A 20,042-nucleotide genomic window follows, 5' to 3' on the forward strand; every position below is an offset into this window, starting at 1 on the left:
CTGGAATGTATCCATGCTAAAATTTTAAATAATAGTTTTACTTAATTTTGCATCAGGCAACAAATTAACTGATGCTCATGACCAGTTGTGCTACAGTGATCTAAGCATCAATTGTTTACAATTTTTTTACAAACACCCATATAACCATTCTACAATCCACTAGCCTGCATGTTTAACCTATCCTATTGTCTCAGTCTGAAGACATGAAAATCTCTGGGTTATGGTCAGACCATTGCAGGACCCACATTGCTTAGGATTATGTATGTCTTTAGATTGAGGGGAAAACTAATGCTCTATAACCCTGCAAACTCCACTTAGAAATGCCTGTAAATTAAGGTAGGATTTGACCTGTTTGTTGTGATGTTCCAACCATTTTACAAGACCTGATGACTTAAAACTGCACCTGCTTAAATTGATTGCATGTAACCATACTGTTTGTCCACCAGAGGGCATTGTCACTCACCAGTCTGACCTACTTCCCCCAGAGACAGAACACTGGAGCACTCATTATCAGCAGCAGTGATTATCATGGTAAGACTCTCTCCACAGTTTATGCCGGTGATCGTGCAGCTCTGCTTCAATGAGCTACACGTATAGTAGCTCTGATTTCCACGGTTGCCAAAAGCCTCCACTGTGTACCGTAGGGCTCCATCCGCACCTTCCCAGCTGCTGGTCAACACATCTGTCTGACAGTCGGTGGACGTGCGCATGTTCCTTGGTGGGCAGGGTGCTGGTGGAATGAGATTAACATAATGCATCATATGCTGTGAGTTAAATATTTAGGCCAGGGGTGTCCAAACTCAGTCCTGGAGGGTCGGTGTCCTGCAAAGTTTAGTTCCAACTCCAATCAGACACACCTTGGCTAGCTAATTAAGCTCCTACATAGCTTTCTAGAAACATCTTGCATGTGTGTTAAGACAAGTTGGAGCTAAAATCTACAGGACACCTGCCCTGTAGGATCAAGTTTGGACTCCCCTGATTTAGGCCAACAAGTCAAGACAACAGTCAAGAGCTGGTGTACTGCATAGCTCCAACTTCCTTCAGCACACTTGCATGGAAGTTTCTAGCATACTTAGAAAGAGCTTGATTAGCTGGTTCAGATGCGTCTAATTTGGCTTGGAACTAAACTCTGCAGGACAGAACCAAAGAACCAAGTTTAGTCATGATAAACACGTATAGATTTTGAAGATATATTTATTGTTACCAGTTCGTATTTGAATCGCTGAACTGGATGGGGAGTTGCACTGCTGTTTAGATGAAGATGAAGAGCCCGAGACGGTGAAGTTGTAAAGGCGTCCACATGTGGTGTCAGTAAAGAAGCAGGATGTGTCTGTAGTCATGCATTCCATGACCTTTCCGACCGAGTCAACAGCCCTCGCAAAGTAGTAAGCAGAGTAATTATTTGGAGCCCAAGAAAAGATGATGACATTGCTGCTGCACTCCCGGTACAGCATCAGATTGGAGGGAGCGCAGGGAGCTGTAAGCATGCGTACAAAGAAATAGATTAAACTTTAGTAAGATAAGCATCAAAGAACACAGAATACAGACAATAGCTAATCTTAGTTCCCAGTATCTTGTCTTCTAATCTCCTAACCTTGTTATTTGAGTTTCTGAAATGGGTTTTAGTTTACTGTTACGCCAGTTCTTACTGCTCTGAAAAGAGTCCCGGCAGGCACTCAATATTATAAGACAATAATATTAGGTTAGATTTAGGTCATGACGTCAAGTGATCAAAATGTATTGCCTAGCCAGTGTCTAAGGACAATGGTAAACTTACGTCCAATAACGACATCAAATAATGTCGATATTTGGTTGATTTTACATTGTGTAGAAAAGTGACCAAACTTGTCTGATAGATGTCATAGTGGTAACGTTCACACAACGTCAAGCTGTAACATGATTAGATGTTGACATTTGGTTGATTTTAGGTTGGACATTGGAGTCGGCCTGACGATGGGTTCTGACGTCAACCCGATTTTTATTCCCAAACAAAATCCAACGTCCCCAGTACGTTGGGGTACAACATCGATATGATGTCACGTTGACGCCGTGTGCTTGCAGGGGTGATTCACTTAATGAATGCCTAAAAAAAAGGCTTGTTCTCTAGGTACTACTTTCTCCCTGCAGAGGAATAGGTGGGTATTGGCTTCCTCCATGAGAACACATAACACCTGGGATAGCTCTTGTCTAGATTTTGATCTTTCATTTTAAGAGTTAGCTAAAAGTCAACTCATGCTGTCTTTTCTGAAGTTTGAAAAAAGGTGTCTGTCCCAGTGGATTTTTAATCAGATGTAGAGCACTTAAACTATACTGAAACCATTATAGGCCTTGGCCTGAAACATGCAATGCACAAGTACGCCAATATCAAATTCTGTCTACCTTCATTCTTTTGTCTCAGAATACAATTTAGATCACATATTTGCACTGCATCCTCAGCATTGCCATAGCTGGCATGTTATTTGTTAAAGAGAATGACTTGAAAAACGGCAATCCACAGACATTTGAAGATAATTTTGTTGCCCCATTTAGGACTGTAGCAACCATATAATCCATAACACCATTAACTGAGATATAATAGCTTAAAATGGATTAGGAACACAGTACCGGCGGCTTCTCAGCTTCCATGAGTTCACAAACAAGACAAATGGCAATAACTTTGGAAGCATTATGTCCTTCATGTAACAAATACACCTCTATTGAATGAAGAACAATTTCCCACACTGTGACATGACTCTTGATCGAACAATATACAACCATCTGAAGTGGGTCAGCACAACAGAAAAAGAACACTTGCTGTTGTGAAACTATTCAGATGTCCCAGTAGAAACAATGCAATCTTCAGGGACTTCTCTGTTGTGTATCAAGTGTCTTTAAAGCTCTTGGATGAATAGAGGGCATTGATGATCAGAAATGCAAGAGTATAGATATCCAGGATGCACACCACAAATCACTGATTCTAGTTCAGATTATTCTCCCTGAATGCCAACAGGAAGTAGTGTTTGGGTGTAATGCGTTGCAAGTAACTTGGGTTACTTATCGGATTACTTTCTGTCAAGTAACTAGTAAAGTAACTTATTCATTAATAAAAGTCACGCCAGTATACCCACCTCACTTTCACTGCAACAAATCCAGCATCAATTAAAATTAATCAACCCTAACTGTGAAGTGCAAACTCTGAATATTAATTGCTGAAGAGTTTTGGACTTGGTTTTTGTGCGTCCTATTCTTCATCTGTGTCAACATCTCACCTGTTTGGAAGGATGTGGTGGCATTGCCAGTGCTTTCACAGTTGTTGGATTGTGCGGTAACGTGTACGATGTAGTTTTCTCCACATGCTAGCTTTACAAGTTGGCACATTGTAGTGTTCGATGTGCAGGACAGAACTGTACCACTGCGACTTACGGCAGTGGCACGGTAAGAAGTGGCTCCAAACACAGTTGTCCAAGTGACTGAAGCTGAATTTGTAGCACAGCTGTAGTCCACCGAGACTGACGTCACTGGACCCAGAGCTGTGTGGGAAAGATTTTGAGTTAATAGACAGAACTGACTTTGAAGAGAATTTGAACTCAAGTATGTTTAAACTTAATTCTACATTAATTCTTCATCCAGTTGGCCATATCAGAAGGTGGAGGTGTCAAACTAACCTAACTGGTTATTTCATTTCAAGGATTAATTAATTAGCCTATATAGCTAATGACTCAATTTTATCTCAATACCATTTCCAGCTAAACTTGATTACCCAAGTCTGTCACTGCTTTCCAAGTCGTAGGATACATCTCTATGCCCTAATCCAGGGGTGCTAAATCCTATACCTTGAGTTCTACCTTCTTGCAGAGTTCAGCTGCAACCTTGACTGTATCTGCCTGTAAGTACCAAGTGTCCTTCAGTTCCTATTTTTAGTTGTTTTTGGTTGGACATCATGGTTGGACCTGAACACTGCAGTAGGGTAGATCTCCAGGTACAGAATTGGGTACCCCTGCCCTAATCTCTTCTTAGGGTTTACCCTCTGGAGCAGAGGTCCTCAACCCTGTTTCTGGAGATCTCCCTTCCTGCAGAGTTCAGCTCCAACCCTGATCAAATGCACCTTCAACAATTAGTTAGGAGTTGAAGCAGTACTTAATTACATGCAAGTGTGTTTGATCAGAGTTGCAATTGAGTTCTGCAGGAAGGGAGATCTTGAGGAACAGGGTTGGTGACCCCTGCTCTGGAGTGACAGCTTCGTAGAGATTAGGGCAAAGGGTCCCAAATAGAATGCTCTGTTCCAATCAACTTCTTTGTGCAGAGTATTGTGGGGCCCAAAGTCTACATGAATTATACCATTTAAAATGGCCAATTTTGAGCCCTTTGGTTTGAAACAACAATGCAGTGGCCTTGATTTTTTTTTTACTATTTGAAGTGCCCTTCGAAAAGCAAATCAGAATTGGAATGCACAATGGTTCATTTGGATTAATTTAAGGTTGGGGTTCAAGTGTAACTCTACCGGTCCTATGCCACCCAACCCGCTCCGAGCTACTATCCAACCGGCGACCTTCCACATGGTTGCTCTACCAATGAGTCTAAAGACCAAGGCCGTTGGCGTCTGTCGCTAGAGCACCTTTAGAGGTCAGAGGAGTGAGGTTTACCTGCACAGCATTAACTAGTTGGCCTCCGTTACACTCACCCCCTAAACCTCACTCCCATCCGGGTCACGGCACTAATGTAACCCCGCCGGTCCTACACCACGCTGGCCTCCATTACACTAGCATTTCTATCAACAACTATCTTGTTTTGTTTGCAAGGGCAACAGGATCATCGTAGATTTCCACAGTTTGCTTTTCAATATTTAAAAAGGGTATATATATGCCCCAAAAAAGTATATTAAATGTGTATTACAAGTTCAACATTTTGAACTTCATCATCGAGCACTAGCTTATATACCCTTGCTAAAACCACCCAGTACTTCCCAATACCCTTACCCCTACCTCTAAAACAGCTCCTATACTCTTCTATCAAAATAAAGGCAAAAAAAACAACAAAACAAAACAATTAAAAAAAATACTCACATGATTAACTTAATTTGACTTAAAAAAATTCCATAGTCTATTCCTAAAGTATTCTTTTCCAACATGTTTTAACTCCTTCTGAAAGTGGTCAAAAGTAGAAAATCTGCAAATATATTTGAAAAGATATGGCTTACTGCTTGTTGTATAGTTGACCTGCCTGGGTTCTCCAACTTCCATGAGGGCATTGATTGATGACACTGAGATTAGGTATGAAGAGCAAGGTGACATACTGGTCATCTCTAGTGTGTTGTTGAACACAGTGCTTGAATATAGTGTAGTGTTTATCGAATTCCAGTTTTTGATGGTAAGGTTGTAGACTAGAACCTTGTCCACAGGTTGCCAGCTGATGCGGGCAGACTGGGGGCCCGTCTGTAGCACTGTGACCACGGCTGGAGGCTGGATCACTGAGAGTCAAGACATTAAACAATGGGGGTTAACATTTGAAGATAACAGTTACATTGATGTGAAAAGCTGGACACCCTACACAAAAACTGTCACTGAACCACCAACTGTTCCAGCATATGTTTTACACAGTGCCCTTCCAGCTGCAACCCAGTACTGGGAAACACCCATACACTCTCACATTCACACTCAATTGGCCAATTTAGTTAATCCAATTCACCTATAGTGCTTGTGTTTAGACTGTGGGGGAAACCGGAGCACTTGAAGGATACCCATACCAACACAGGGAGAACATGCAAACTCCACACAGAAACACCAACTGACCCAGCCGGGACTTGAACTAGTGCCCTTCTTGCTGTGAGGCGACAGTGCTAACCACTAAGCCACCATGCCGCCTCATCTCCAACTATTGTAGATTTGATGCTGTGTTTGGGATGATGGTCCTGTTCAGGACCCAGTTTTGGCTTAGATTAAGCTCATCCCGAGTGTGTTCACACACACCTGAAGCTCCAGATCAACATCAAACTTCATCAGTTCAGGTGTTTGATTAGCTCTGCCAACAATATAAACTTTATAGGGTGTCCAGACTTTTTCACAGGACTGTTTCAAAGCATTACTAATGCTCACTTACATGTAGTGACCGTCCGTACTTTGCTTTTTGCTCCTAGACCTCCAGCATTGGATGTGACCACATAACAGTCATACGTAGTTGCCGGTCGAAGATTTCCAATTAGCGTGCTGTTATTTACATAAGTGAAGTTGTACCGTTCTCCTGTCGACGTTGAATTTATCATCAAAATGTATTGTAGTGCTGTTTGCACCCACTCCCATTCTAGCCAGATGGCTGTGCTTGATATTGACTTTGAATAGGTTATCTGAGATGTACCCGGTGCTGGAGTGGAAACAAAAGACAAACATTACTGTTATCATATCATCTGCACTCGGTTTAGTGATGTGCAAAGATCAAATTTGAACCTAATATTCCTCACAATTGTTGTCTATTCAATTGATTGCTGAATCACATATACTTAAACACTAAAAAAAGAGGGGATAGTTACCTGTTCTTGCTATTTTCGTATCAACACACAAAACAGTATAATACATAAACCCTTTAATTGTGACCGTGTACAGTGTCCCCGTCTTCAAGCCAAACACCTCTCTCATCGACAGACTTCCGGGGACCGAAGTTACAACTGGAGCTGTGTTTGTGTCGTTCACAACCCGAAGGTCCAAGAAATAATTTGTTACTCCCGGAAGTCTGTTCCACTGAACCAACAGCGATGATGCCGAAGGAGAGGATATTGCATTTATATTGCATTCTGAAAAAGAAAAGATCACTCATTAATGTAACATTCTAGTGAAAAACAATTAAAGTTAACACACACACACACACACACACACAGAGATATATATATATATATATATATATATATATATATATATATATATATATATATATATATATATATATATATATATATATATATACATACAGTTGGAGTCTAACTGATATATTTTATCTTTGTCATGATGACAGTAAATAATATTAGACTAGATATTCTTCAAGACACTTCTATACAGCTTAAAGTGACATTTAAAGGCTTCACTAGGGTAATTAGGGTAAAGTTATTGTATAATGATGGTTTGTACTGTAAACTATCAAATAAAAATATAGCTTAAAGGGGTTCATAATAATGAGCTTAAAATGTTTAAAAAAAATTTTAACTGTTTTTATTCTAGCCAAATAATCAAAAAACAATAAAAAAAATACACAAGACTTTCTCCAGAACAAAAAAATATTATTTTTACATTTTTAAATGTTTTAAAATAAGCTTCTCCTCACCAAGGCTGCATTAATTAACTAATTCATTTATTTATTCAAAAAAAAAAAAAAGAAAAATTGTAAAATTGTGAAATGTTATTGCACTATAAAATAACTGTTGAAAAGTATAGTTTATAGTTTTACTTAATAATTTATTCCAGTGATTTTACTGATGAATTTTCGGCTCCATTACTCCAGTCTTCAGTCACATGATCCTTCAAAATAACTCTAATATTAATAATAATAATAAAAATAATTATTATTAATGGTTATAGTAATAAAATCAATAATGAATGAACAAAATTTTCTATTTGAAAATTCATACAATAAGTAATAAATAAATATTAAATAAATAAGTAGTCACCTTTTTTACATTAAATAAATGCCTTAATGAGCAGAATTATATTCTTAAAAAACAAAACAAAGAAAAACATACTTTTTGACCAGTAGTTTATATATATATATATATATATATATATATATATATATATATATATATATATATATATATATATATATATATATATATATATATATATATATATTTAGTTCACCCCTTGCACATCTCTCTTTTTTAAATTTTTTAAATTAATATTTTCTATGAGATGCTTTACAATAATATATTTGTGTATAATCATTATATTAGAGAGAACTCCAAAAATGAGTAAACCCAAATAAATATGTTGGAGTAAAAATCTAATAAAATTTGAATAAACAGGAAAAATACAGAGAAAAATAAAACATGTATAAAATAAATTAATTTTATCAAAAATAATTTTAAAAAATTAATAAACTAATAATAATAAATTATTTTAATAAAATTTTTTGTCATTTTTTATGCAGTAATTTTAATGTATCATCATTTCATGCCTAAAAATATAAGGTGAACAAACTATTATTTTTATGAATAAAACTGTTTAATAAAACTGTTTTGTTTAAGTTCCAAACATTAGTGACTGCAATCACTAAGAAATGGATAGAAATATTAATTTTCAAAAGTAGATGAACTCATTTATGCTATATTGTTACACTGAATTACATTTGAGTATGTATTGTCTGGTAAACATCATGGGGGAAAATGTACAATTTCAATACCCATTTATTTTACTAATAAAACAAAGATTAAACAGGCTAAATCTGGTTCATTATAAACAATATTTTCAATGTAACTTGAATAAATGTAACAAAAGTAGCCACCATTAAGATTAAAACGTTTACTGGTCAAATAAAACGAATCATTCTTGAAAAGTTGACTTACCTTGTGACTGAGTGCTCCATATCTGGCAAAAAAGAACAACCACAGTTTTATTTATCGACATTTATACACATACTTCATTTGTACAGACTGATAAGTTTACCTGAGTTAGAGTCAGTAAAACTACAACACCTAGTGTCTCCAGCACTCTCATCTTTGACAATACCTGAAATATTTCAAATAATGGTTTACAAGGGTGTCAGAGACAAAAGGTGTTCAGGTTCTGGGCTATAGAGCAGGAACACCTCAGGCGAAAGAGCCAATCAGAGGAGCCGCGGGGCCCGTCCTGTTCTGCTTTCCTCCCTGAGGAGCTGCCAAATAACAACAACAAAAAAAAAAGCCAAAAGGGAGGAACTGAGTGGTAATCTATATTGAGGGAGAAACTATCAGCACCATCTATCAGTAAGCATTTCATAATGTTGTCCGAATCTTTAATGTATTGGCCTACAGTAAAGCATTGAATAAAAACACAACTTTTTAAAATTATTATTTTATTCTTTTTTATTATACAACAAATTATGTGTTTATTAAAGTCTGGATGAACCGGAAGCTGTTACAGTTTTTTTCTTCTTCGTATTGTAATGCAATTTCTAGAGAAATGGAATATTAAATTAGTAAACAGTGGGCGGGACTTGTTTTTTCTATTGCAAGCTGATTGGATGTAGTAAAGTAGGCGTTTCATGCAGAAAGATGAGGAAAATGGTTTGAGGAGAGTTATTACAGCCTAACAGACTCATCCTGCTCATCATTTCTGTTTGTTGTCTAAACTGACAGCTGGAGGGGCGTGGTTATGTGTGTTAGCCACGCCCACTCAGACAGACCTGCGGCTGGAAGGGCATCTGCTGCGTAAAAACTTGCTGGATAAGTTGGCGGTTCATGCTGCTGTGGCGACCCCGGATTAATAAAGGGACTAAGCCGACAAGAAAATTAATGAATGGGGTTGCCAGTGGATGCCCTTCCGGCTGCAACCCATCATTGGGAAACCAGTGTAAACTCCCGTACCTTTATTTTTTTTCTGAGACTGTAACTGTTTTTACAAATCACATTTCATCAAATGTAAAACTGTTCCAGCATTCCCAGCGGCTCAACAGCATTTCCGGATTCTCAGACTCTGTGAGATCCGAGATGATATTAATAATAGCAAGACTTTTTAGAACTGAAGGGATTAAAACACAAAAGATGAAGATGTGGGAACTATTAGCTGAACTCCACTGGGAATTTACAACACAGGAGATGTGATCATGTGTTTACCGTCAGCATACCTCACGACAAAACACACAACAATGTGATGACGTGATTCATTCCAATATTATGAAACCCTTTTTAAAAAGATATTTTGGTTTTACAAATACATAGTCATTCGTTCACTTCTTCTTTTTTTAGCTTCCTTTCTTTTTTAATCCAGGCTCGCCACAGCAGAATGAACCGCCAACTTATCCAGCACATTTTATACTCAGCGGATACCCTTCCAGCTGCAACCCATCACTGGGAAACATCCATACACACTCACACACTTCGGACAATTTAGCTTACCCAATCACCTGTACAGCATGCATGTGTTTGGACTGTGGGGGAAACAGGAGCACTCGGAGGAAACCCACGCCAACACTGGGAGAACATGCAAACTCCAGACAGAAATGCCAAGTAACCCAGCCGAGGCTCAAAACAGTGACCTTCTTGCTGAGGCGACAGCACTACCTACTGCGCCACTGCGTCATCCAAGAATTTTTTTATGAAGTTATATTAGTTAAGGAGAAAGTCCAACACAATCTCACGGCAATTCGTAACTTTTTCATTTAGTGGCTAATTCGTATGAATTCGTACGATCTAATTCGTACAATTTAGTACGATTTGCTTATCCCCCAATGACGGTTGGGGTTAGGGGTGGGGTCAGGTGCCACGCCTCCTTTTTAAAATCGTACCATTTCGTACGACTGAACTCGTACGAATTCGTACGAATTAGCTACTAAACTGGCAAAACGTAAAATACTTACGTTTTCTCGTGAGATCAGGCTGGAAAGTCAGAATGTGCGGATATTTAAGCACCTTTACCTCAGTCTCCGTCAGCACAACCAACTCCTCAACTTGGCCCCATTCCAGCCACGAGTGCGCCAATGCGGTAAATTGTATCAATATAAATACACATAACATACAAAACTAATCATTTAAAGGAATAAACACATAACATACAATGCCACATCATCATCTTACCTGCGAAGAGGATGGCTGACTGAGGCGAAACTGAAGTGTCGATATCTTGAAGCACAGGCGTTTCAATAATATTTTTTTAAACACCCAAAAATTTTAATTTTCACAGGTATATATATATATATATATATATATATATATATATATATATATATATATATATGCACAGTACAGGTGTCATGGTGGTGCAGTGGGTAGCATGATCACCTCACAGCAAGAAAGTCGCTGGTTCAAGCACCGACTGGGTCAGTTGCCATTTCTGTGTGGAGTTTGCATGTTCTCCCCGTGCTTGTGTGGGTTTCCTCTGGGTGCTTCTGTTTCCCCCACAGTCCAAACACATGCGCTATAGGTGATTTGGGTAAGCTAAATTGGGCATAGTATGTGCAAGAGTGTGTGGGTGTGTCCCAGTGTTGGGTTGCAGCTGCAAGGGCATCTACTGCGTAAAACCTGCTGGATAAGTTGGCAGTTCATTCTGCTGTGGCGACTCCTGATTAATAAAGGGACTGAGCCCCCCAAAAAAAATGAATGAATGAACAAATTAATGAATAAACAAATGAATGAATGAACAAATGAATAAACGAATGAATGAATGAATGAATGAACAAATTAATGAACAAATGAATGAACGAATGAACAACTAAATGAATGAATTAATAAATGAATGAATGAGTGATTGAATGAATGAATGAATGAATGAATGAACGAACAAATGAATGAATGAACAAACAAATGAATGAAATAATGAACGAATGAATGAATGAATGAATGAATGAATGAATGGTACACACAGCACTACTTAAAAACACAAAATTATATTGAAAAGCATTATCAATTGATCGTGATGTGCTGGGATATTGAATTTAGCCAAATCAATGACACGATAATCATTACCGAATCTTCACACCCCTAGTAATAATAGTTTTTTTTCATGTTTGGGTGAACTAACCATTCTTCTTGCTTTTGTAATGAAAAAGTAAAAAAGAAACACACACACACACATCAGTAATGCAGGGAATGAATTTTACTGTCAAATAATGTACCTGACAAACATCCGAGGGAAGTTCAATTAACAATTAGATTTATCGTTCCCTCAGAGGCACAGCATATAATGTAGAGGAGTTCAGTTTACTTTATCTCAGATTAACGCTTGTTTCAAAAACTGGAAATTCACCTTTAGTTTCAATTCATGTTAGTTATTCTGCATTGACTATTTCACAATGTGATTGGATATGCACAAAATGGCCCTTCATAATAACTCTTTAACCCAAAATAATAATGAAAATGACTATTAAAGGGAACCTATCATGCCCCTTTGCACAAGATGTAAAAACATTCTCTGGTGTCTCTAGTGTGTGAAGTTTCAGCTCAAAATACCACACAGATAATGCTTTCTAACTCTCTGAAACTGACCCTTTAAGGCTTTGATCCTAATTGTGTTGTTTTGGTGACTGTCGCTTTAAATTCAAATGAGATTGTGCTCTTTTAAAAAGAGGGCGGAGCTACAAATGCCTGTGTGTCAGCAAAGGGACAGATTCAAAAACAAGACTAAGAGAGAGATGGTCACTAGTGGGCGGGGCTTTCCCCCTCTGATGACACGTACAAAGGGAGAATGTCAATCAAAGTGTTTCTGCAGACTGATTTCATCAAGTCTGATTATAAACAAGTATAATTAATATTTTTGTATTACTAGAGGATGACTATATTCACACACTGCTGACACACAACTGTGTTTAAGCCCCTTATAAAAGGGATTTTTGCATAATAGGTGCCCTTTAACTGTTTTCTCTGTAATCTAGGGAGTTATTGTGGGCATTTGGTTTTACTGCAGAACAGAACTCTAGATCAGGCATGTCCAAAATCGGTCCTGGAGGGCCGGTGTCCTGCAAAGTTTAGTTCCAACCCCAATCAGACACACCTGGGCTAGCTAATCAAGCTCTTACTAGGCCAGGGGTGGCCAACCCTGTTCCTGGAGAGTCACCTTCTTGCAGATTTCAGTTCATATCAAACACACCTGCCTGTAATTATCACGTGGTGTTCAGGTCCTAATTAAGTGGTTGTAGCAACTGAAATCTGCAGGAAGGTGGCTCTCCAGGAACAGGGTTGGCCACCCCTGTACTAAGCTTTCTAGAAACATCCATGCAGGTGTGTTGAGGCAATTTAGAGCTAAAATCTGCAGGACACCGGCCCTCCAGTACTGAGTTTGGACACTCCTGCTCTAAATTTTTAAATCTCAAAATGGTGGCTTTTTTCTTAAAATTGTGAGTCTAATGTACATATTAAAAGTTGTGACTCTTATCTGGTTTGAATGCTACGTAAGAAAACAAATATCTGAATTACAAGCTCAGGAATCAGGTTTTCCCCTCACAAATTGAAGTTTACATTTTAAAGTTTTCTGAATTGAGAAAAAACCTGAATTGTTCCATACAAAAGGTGCAATCGCCATTGTGTTTATTATTTTTCAACAAATTTAAGAAATTCCAATTGTAATGTTATTTCACAAACGTGACCACAACATAATAGGCTAAACCCCTGAGATAACATTAGGGATCCCTGAAAGTGAAGTTAAATATCCAATAGTCATTGCTTGGTAAACTGAATTCATTGTGTGTTGATCACATACTCTAAAAACTTGCACATTCATCTCAATGAATCTCCAATCATTCAGTGTCACCTCTGCAAGCATGTGAAATGATTGACAAAATACATAAAGCTAATTAAATATATAAACATCAGTGACTGGGTCTCGTTAATCAGGTACTGTCTGACTTCATAAGCCAATACACACAGTAAATGATTTCAGTGTTTTCTTCTGGTTTTCAGGTTGCTTCTTTGGTTTGAGGGGCATTTTCTGATGAATCCGTAAGTCCAATATTACTAGAAGCTGCAGAGAGAAAAAACGTTTTTTATGAAAGTATATAGAAGTATAAATACTACTAATTTAATGTTTTCTTTTTTCATTTTAGCTGAAGAAACACACACACTTTGCTTGTTGTACCTCAAGGAGATCCATCATTATCTTCTCCCTCGATAGAGTACTGAAAATAAAAATTAAAACATTTTACTTCAAGTAAAGCTGATACTTCATATAGTAACCCAGAGGTCTCCTTGATGCTTAAACGACATCAAAAATCACATTAAAAATGCTAATTGATGTGATGTCTATTGACTACCCTGAAGTCAATCTGACATCCAACATTTGTGTTGAAGGAGTTATGTTTTTTTTTATTTTTATGCATTAATAGTTTAATCCTTTTTTAATCAAATATATGAACTTATGTTTGTCTGATTAACCTCAAATAACCTTGCTCCACAACAGCTGTGGCTTTGTGTGACTGATAACCAGGGTCGCGTGATAGAAGGGAGAAGTAAAACTCTTGCTCTCAACAAAATGTTACTACTCTTTCTTTCAGACTGTGCTTGTTTTTTTTCCCCTTATAATTGAACAAGTGGGACCAGGGGATAGTTTTTGGGGGCTCGTCCGGGATCGGACCTCAGAAAAGGTTGATGAGACATTGAAGAAAAGGACTTTATCGTCAAAAATGGATTACAAGACAGTCTTGTAATCAATTTCTTATGTGTTTTTTATGCTAATTTAAGATGTCAATTTGATGTTGTTCTGACGTCAAGGTAGTTTACACACTTTGTAAAGAAACAAAATCCAGTGTAAATCAGTATTTACAAGAATTAATTAGATGAATACAACCTTTCTTAAATTATAATACTCCATGTGCCGTTATTTTGTGGTCAAAAGGGCATCAATGTGTGGATGTCAAATAGACGTCAAGTTTTTAAGATAAAACTGATTTTGCATATTTTTTTTATGTTGTTTTGACATCAGGCTGCCATCATGGGAGTGTTTACTATAGTTTTGCGATGACAAGATAAAAACATAGTCATTCTTACCCATTCCAACACTGCTGCCCACACACGAGACTGCAAGACAGAACACACGCACAACAATCATCTTTAGGTTAATCTCAGTTAGTTATTGCTCCGTTTTGGCACTGTGCGACGGTTAAAAATGCCTGAATGTCAATGCATTTGATTCCAAAACAGCAAGAAGTGGCATTACTTCTTTTTAAAAAAGGAGATTACAACCATTTCACACCAAGACATCTTAAAATCATTTTAAAAAAACAACCCCAAGTCAAAAAAAGTTGGGACAGTATGGAAAACCCACATAAAAAAAGAGAGTAGTGATTTCCAGATTAACTTTGACTTGTGTTTCATTGCAGACAATTTGAAAACAAAATATTTCAGGTTCTTTCTGCTCAACTTCATTTCGTTAGTAAATATTCATCCTTTCCTGTCATTCAGACCTACAACACACTTCAGAAGCAGATGTGACAGGAGCTGTTTAGGGTTATTAATATTAAACTGCTGAAATAATGATGTGATGTGTAACAGGTGATGTCAGCAGGTGATTGTAATTATGATTTGGTACAAAAGCAGCATCCAAGAAAGGTCTAGTCCAGGGATGGGCAAACTTGATCATCGAGGGCCGGTGTCCCTGCAGAGTTTTGTTCCAACACTAGTCAAACACACCTGAACAAACTAATCAGTGTCTTCAAGATCACTTGAATTCTATAGGGAGGTCTGTTTGAATAGGGTTGGAGCTAAACTATGCAGGACACCGGCCCTCCAGGACCAAGATTGCCCACCCCTGGTCTAGTCCTTTAGGAGCAAAGATGGGCAGAGGATCAGCAGTTTGCCAACAAATATGTGAGAAAATAACTGAAATGTTTAAAAACAATGTTCCTCAGAGAAAGAGAGGACATTTGGATATTTCACCTTCAACGGTGCTGAACATCATTAAAGGGTTTAAGGAGTCTGGAGGAATTCAGTGCGTAAAGGACAAGAGCTCAAGCCTAAACTGAACTACCGTGATCTCCGATCCCTCAGGCAGCACTGCATCAAAAATCCTCAATCATCTATAAGTGGGCTCAGGACTACTTTGGGAAACCTTTCCACACAAGGGTTCCACAAAATTAATTTATGTTGTCCAAACTCCAATAATATACGGTTAACTTAAAGATTAAAGTGGATTGACTATAAAACAATTAAGCTGTGCCACAGAACAAATCAAGAATTGTGTTGTTAATTTTACATACACTAAAAAAATAAGTTTGTTATTTGTTCAAATGACTTAAGCCAACTTAATTCCTTCATGTTGTCCCCACTGTAAAAAAAATGCAGGGCTCCACACAATTCATTCACATTGTATTAATACAAATTACGTTAATTTTACAGATTTAACAAATTTAGGTGGATTGAACTTGTAGTTGAAAAATGAAGTTGTCAAAATCTCAATAAAAATATTATATATATATATATATATATATATATATATATATATATATATATATATATATATATATATATATATATATATATATATATATATAATATATACACACATATATGTCACGGAATACAGGGAGACCCAATTGCAAGTAAAATAATTATTTATTGACTCAGACAGAATGACAGAAGGAAGAACGCAGGAAGATGATGAGTGAGTCAAGCGAGCAGCAGGAAATATAAATCGAACAGGGAGCACTGAAGAACAAGATCAGAGAGCCGCCAACAGAAAGGTACAAGAGTCCAAACACAGAGCTCTCCCCGCGACACACGACCAGAACTCAGCGACCGGAACCTGACAGGACACAGACAAACAGACGTGAAGAAAACGAACTGACACTGTGAGACAGAAACGCTGAACATATATAGGCGCGGTAATGCGCTGCACCTGTGGTCCACTGATTACAGCTGAGCGGTGCTGCGCACGGCAAGGCTGGTGACAGCGTACACGTGACCACCCAGCTGATAAGGTAAACACAACTGACAGCAACGCGACTCTAACACAGACACAGAGACACCCAACACACACACTCATACACGCATATACGTAAACGCATAACGCACCACACCGTACACACACACACATACACACACGCAGACACATCATAGAAGAACAGACAGATCCACAATCGTGACAATACCCTCTCTCCTAGGAACGCCTCCTGGCGTTCCCAGACGAGCATACCTGGCGATTGTAATCATCGATAAGAGAGTGATCCAGTATGTCCCCGGCCGGAACCCAACTTCTGTGCTCAGGACCGTAACCCTCCCAGTCCACCAAGTACTGGAATCCTCGTCCCCTCCGTCTAGAGTCCAGAATGCGCTTAACCGAATAAGCAGTCTCCCCATCTACGAGACGCGGCGGGGGGGGAACTGGTGTGTGCGGATTAATTGCCGTATGAAAAACGGGCTTTACTTTAGATACATGGAACACGGGATGAATTCTCCTGTACGCTGGAGGTAATTTGAGGCGGATTGCCACAGGACTAATGATTTTAGTGACAATAAATGGGCCAATAAATTTAGGAGCTAGCTTATTACAAACGGTGCGGAGCGGAATATTCTTAGTTGAAAGCCACACTTTTTGACCGACAACGTAAACGGGAGGCTTAGACCGGTGGCGATCGGCTTTAGCCTTGGTGCGCACACCCACTTGGAGGAGGGTCTGTCTGGCCCTGCTCCAAGTGCGGCGGCACCTCTGGACAAAGGCGTGAACGGAGGGGACCGCGACTTCAGATTCCAGACTGGGAAAAACTGGTGGCTGGTAACCTAGACTACACTGAAACGGAGAAAGGCCCGTGGCCGACACTGGTAACGAATTATGTGCGTACTCCACCCACGAAAGCTGCTGACTCCAGGAGGAGGGATTCTGTGAGACCAAACATCGCAATGTGCGCTCAAGATCCTGATTGGCTCTCTCGGTCTGACCGTTACTCTGGGGATGAAAGCCAGACGAAAGACTCACAGTAGCCCCCAATAAACGACAGAATTCCCTCCAAAATTTAGAGATAAACTGAGGCCCCCTGTCAGAAACCACGTCCGTCGGGAGGCCATGAATGCGAAAGACGTGATTAATGACAGCAACCGCTGTCTCTCTGGCTGACGGTAATTTGGGCAGAGGGACGAAATGAGCAGCCTTCGAGAACCGGTCCACTACGGTTAAAATCACCGTGTTGCCGTTGGAAGGAGGCAGCCCCGTAACGAAATCTAGCGAGATGTGGGACCAGGGTCTCGAAGGTACTGACAGCGGCTGAAGGAGTCCCGCGGGTGGCCGATTGGAAGTCTTGGAAACAGCACACACAGAGCAAGCCAATACAAAATCACGCACATCACGAGCCAATGCTGGCCACCAGAATCGTTGTTTAATAACAAATGATGTGCGACTCACCCCAGGATGACAGGCTACTTTGGAGGAATGTCCCCATCGAATAACATCTGACCGAAGTTTCTCTGGCACGAATAACCGACTCGGTGGGCATCCAATCGGGGGCGTTACCCCATCTAAGGCTGCGCGAACCTTCGACTCTATCTCCCATGTGATGTTAGAAATAACAATCCGCTTAGGCACTACGGGTTCGAGTGACGATGTACGCTCCGAAGAATCAAAAAGACGGGATAACGCGTCGGGCTTAATGTTCTTAGATCCCGGTCTATATGAGATGGTGAAATTGAACCGTCCGAAAAATAACGCCCACCGAGCCTGCCTAGAGTTTAATCTTTTGGCGGATTTGATGTACTCAAGATTCTTATGATCGGTCCAGACGATAAAAGGGACCCCCGACCCCTCTAACCAATGACGCCACTCCTCCAAAGCAAGCTTGACGGCCAACAGCTCTCGATTACCAATGTCGTAATTACTTTCTGCGGCTGATAACCGATGAGAATAATACGCGCACGGGTGGATCTTGCCATCCGAGGAGGAGCGCTGGGACAGGATAGCTCCGACCCCGACCTCTGACGCGTCGACCTCCACCACAAACTGCCGGGAGGGATCAGGGGTTATCAGGATTGGAGCTGAAACAAAGCAGCCTTTCAGTTTTGAGAACGCAGCTTCGGCTGCGCTGGACCACCTGAACGGCGTTTTGGAGGAGGTCAAGGCGGTCAGAGGTGCGGCGAGCTGGCTGAAATTGCGAATAAATCGCCGGTAGAAATTGGCAAAGCCCAGAAACCTCTGCAGGGCCTTACGGGAATCAGGAGTTGGCCAATTTACCACAGCCTTAATCTTCTCTGGATCCATGCGCAACCCCTCGACTGACACGATATGCCCTAGAAAGGGAACAGACTGTGCATGAAAAACGCATTTCTCCGCCTTGACATAAAGACCATTCTCTAACAGCCTCTGAAGCACTCGCCTGACGTGCTGAACATGTTCCTGGAGAGAATGGGAAAATATCAGTATGTCATCCAGGTAAACATAAATGAACTGATCTATCATATCTCTCAGCACGTCATTGACGAATGCTTGGAAAACAGCCGGAGCGTTGGAAAGGCCGAAGGGCAGAACGCAGTACTCAAAATGCCCTCTGGGGGTGTTAAACGCTGATTTCCACTCATCCCCCGCTCTTATGCGAACCAAATGATAAGCATTGCGGAGATCTAATTTTGTAAAAAAGTTCGCCCCCTGCAGACGTTCAAAGGCTGAAGACATCAACGGCAAAGGGTATGTATTCTTGACCGTTATGTTGTTCAGCCCTCGATAATCAATGCACGGGCGAAGGGAACCATCCTTCTTTTTTACAAAAAAAAATCCCGCCCCCGCCGGTGAAGAAGAGGGGCGAATGATCTTGGCTGCTAGAGAATCAGAAATATATTTCTCCATGGCCTCCCTCTCTGGAGCAGAAAGCGAGTATAATTTGCCTTTAGGCGGAGACGTACCTGGCAATAAGTCTATTGCACAGTCATAGGGACGATGAGGAGGCAAAGAAGCAGCCCGGGACTTACTGAACACTCTCTTCAGGTCATGGTACTCACGGGGCACGTTTGACAGATCCATCTGCTCCTCCTGAAACACAGAACGAGAAACAGCAGAACAAGCAGACACTAGACAAGATTTATGACAGCTCTCACTCCAAGAAAGCACAGTATTATGTCCCCAATTAATGTGAGGTTTGTGCAAAACCAACCAGGGATGTCCCAAGATCACAGGAGTGGCAATAGTCTCTGTTAAAAAAAACTCAATAGTTTCGGAATGGTTACCAGAAGTAATGAGTCTTATAGGAGCAGTGGAGTGTGTGATGGTGGGGAGAGAAAGACCGCTAAGAGCGTGCACTGCGATAGGAAGAGAAAGGGGAACAACAGGGATTTTCAAACTGTACGCCAGCTTAGAGTCAATAAAATTCCCCTCGGCTCCGGAGTCGATGAGCGCATGACAGTGGTGCATGATAGAGTTAAAAGATAGATTGACTGGCAGCATGGTTGTGTTAGGGGACTTGTCAAGGGTGATTTCACCAGC

General features: G+C 39.9%; 2 protein-coding genes across 18 annotated transcripts in view; both read right to left on the bottom strand.

Annotated features, from left to right (window-relative positions):
• The window catches only part of fndc7b (fibronectin type III domain containing 7b), a 61,829-nt gene extending 53,120 nt beyond the window's left edge, over positions 1-8,709 (bottom strand). Inside the window, exons 1-8 of the mRNA XM_087306270.1 lie at positions 8,625-8,709; positions 8,525-8,546; positions 6,503-6,763; positions 6,076-6,336; positions 5,177-5,446; positions 3,249-3,509; positions 1,205-1,477; positions 464-730 (exon numbers count right to left, since the gene is read on the bottom strand). Coding sequence (XP_087162396.1) covers positions 464-730; positions 1,205-1,477; positions 3,249-3,509; positions 5,177-5,446; positions 6,076-6,336; positions 6,503-6,763; positions 8,525-8,546; positions 8,625-8,675 — 1,666 coding nt within the window. The 5' untranslated portion in view covers positions 8,676-8,709. The remainder of the gene's footprint in view (positions 1-463; positions 731-1,204; positions 1,478-3,248; positions 3,510-5,176; positions 5,447-6,075; positions 6,337-6,502; positions 6,764-8,524; positions 8,547-8,624) is intronic.
• Positions 8,710-11,732: 3,023 nt separating this feature from the next.
• Positions 11,733-20,042, bottom strand: part of LOC100535390 (uncharacterized) — a 30,905-nt gene continuing 22,595 nt past the window's right edge. For 2 of the 17 annotated variants that reach the window (XM_087304983.1, NM_001447131.1), the window contains 3 exon segments: positions 14,633-14,662; positions 13,725-13,764; positions 11,733-13,610 (listed from right to left, as the gene is read on the bottom strand). In XM_087304983.1, coding sequence (XP_087161109.1) covers positions 13,742-13,764; positions 14,633-14,662 — 53 coding nt within the window. In that variant the 3' untranslated portion in view covers positions 11,733-13,610; positions 13,725-13,741. 17 annotated transcript variants of the gene reach the window in all.

The sequence above is a fragment of the Danio rerio genome, chromosome 23 (assembly GCF_052040795.2).
Source record: "Danio rerio strain M-AB ecotype USA chromosome 23, GRCz13ab, whole genome shotgun sequence".
NCBI lineage: Eukaryota > Metazoa > Chordata > Actinopteri > Cypriniformes > Danionidae > Danio > Danio rerio.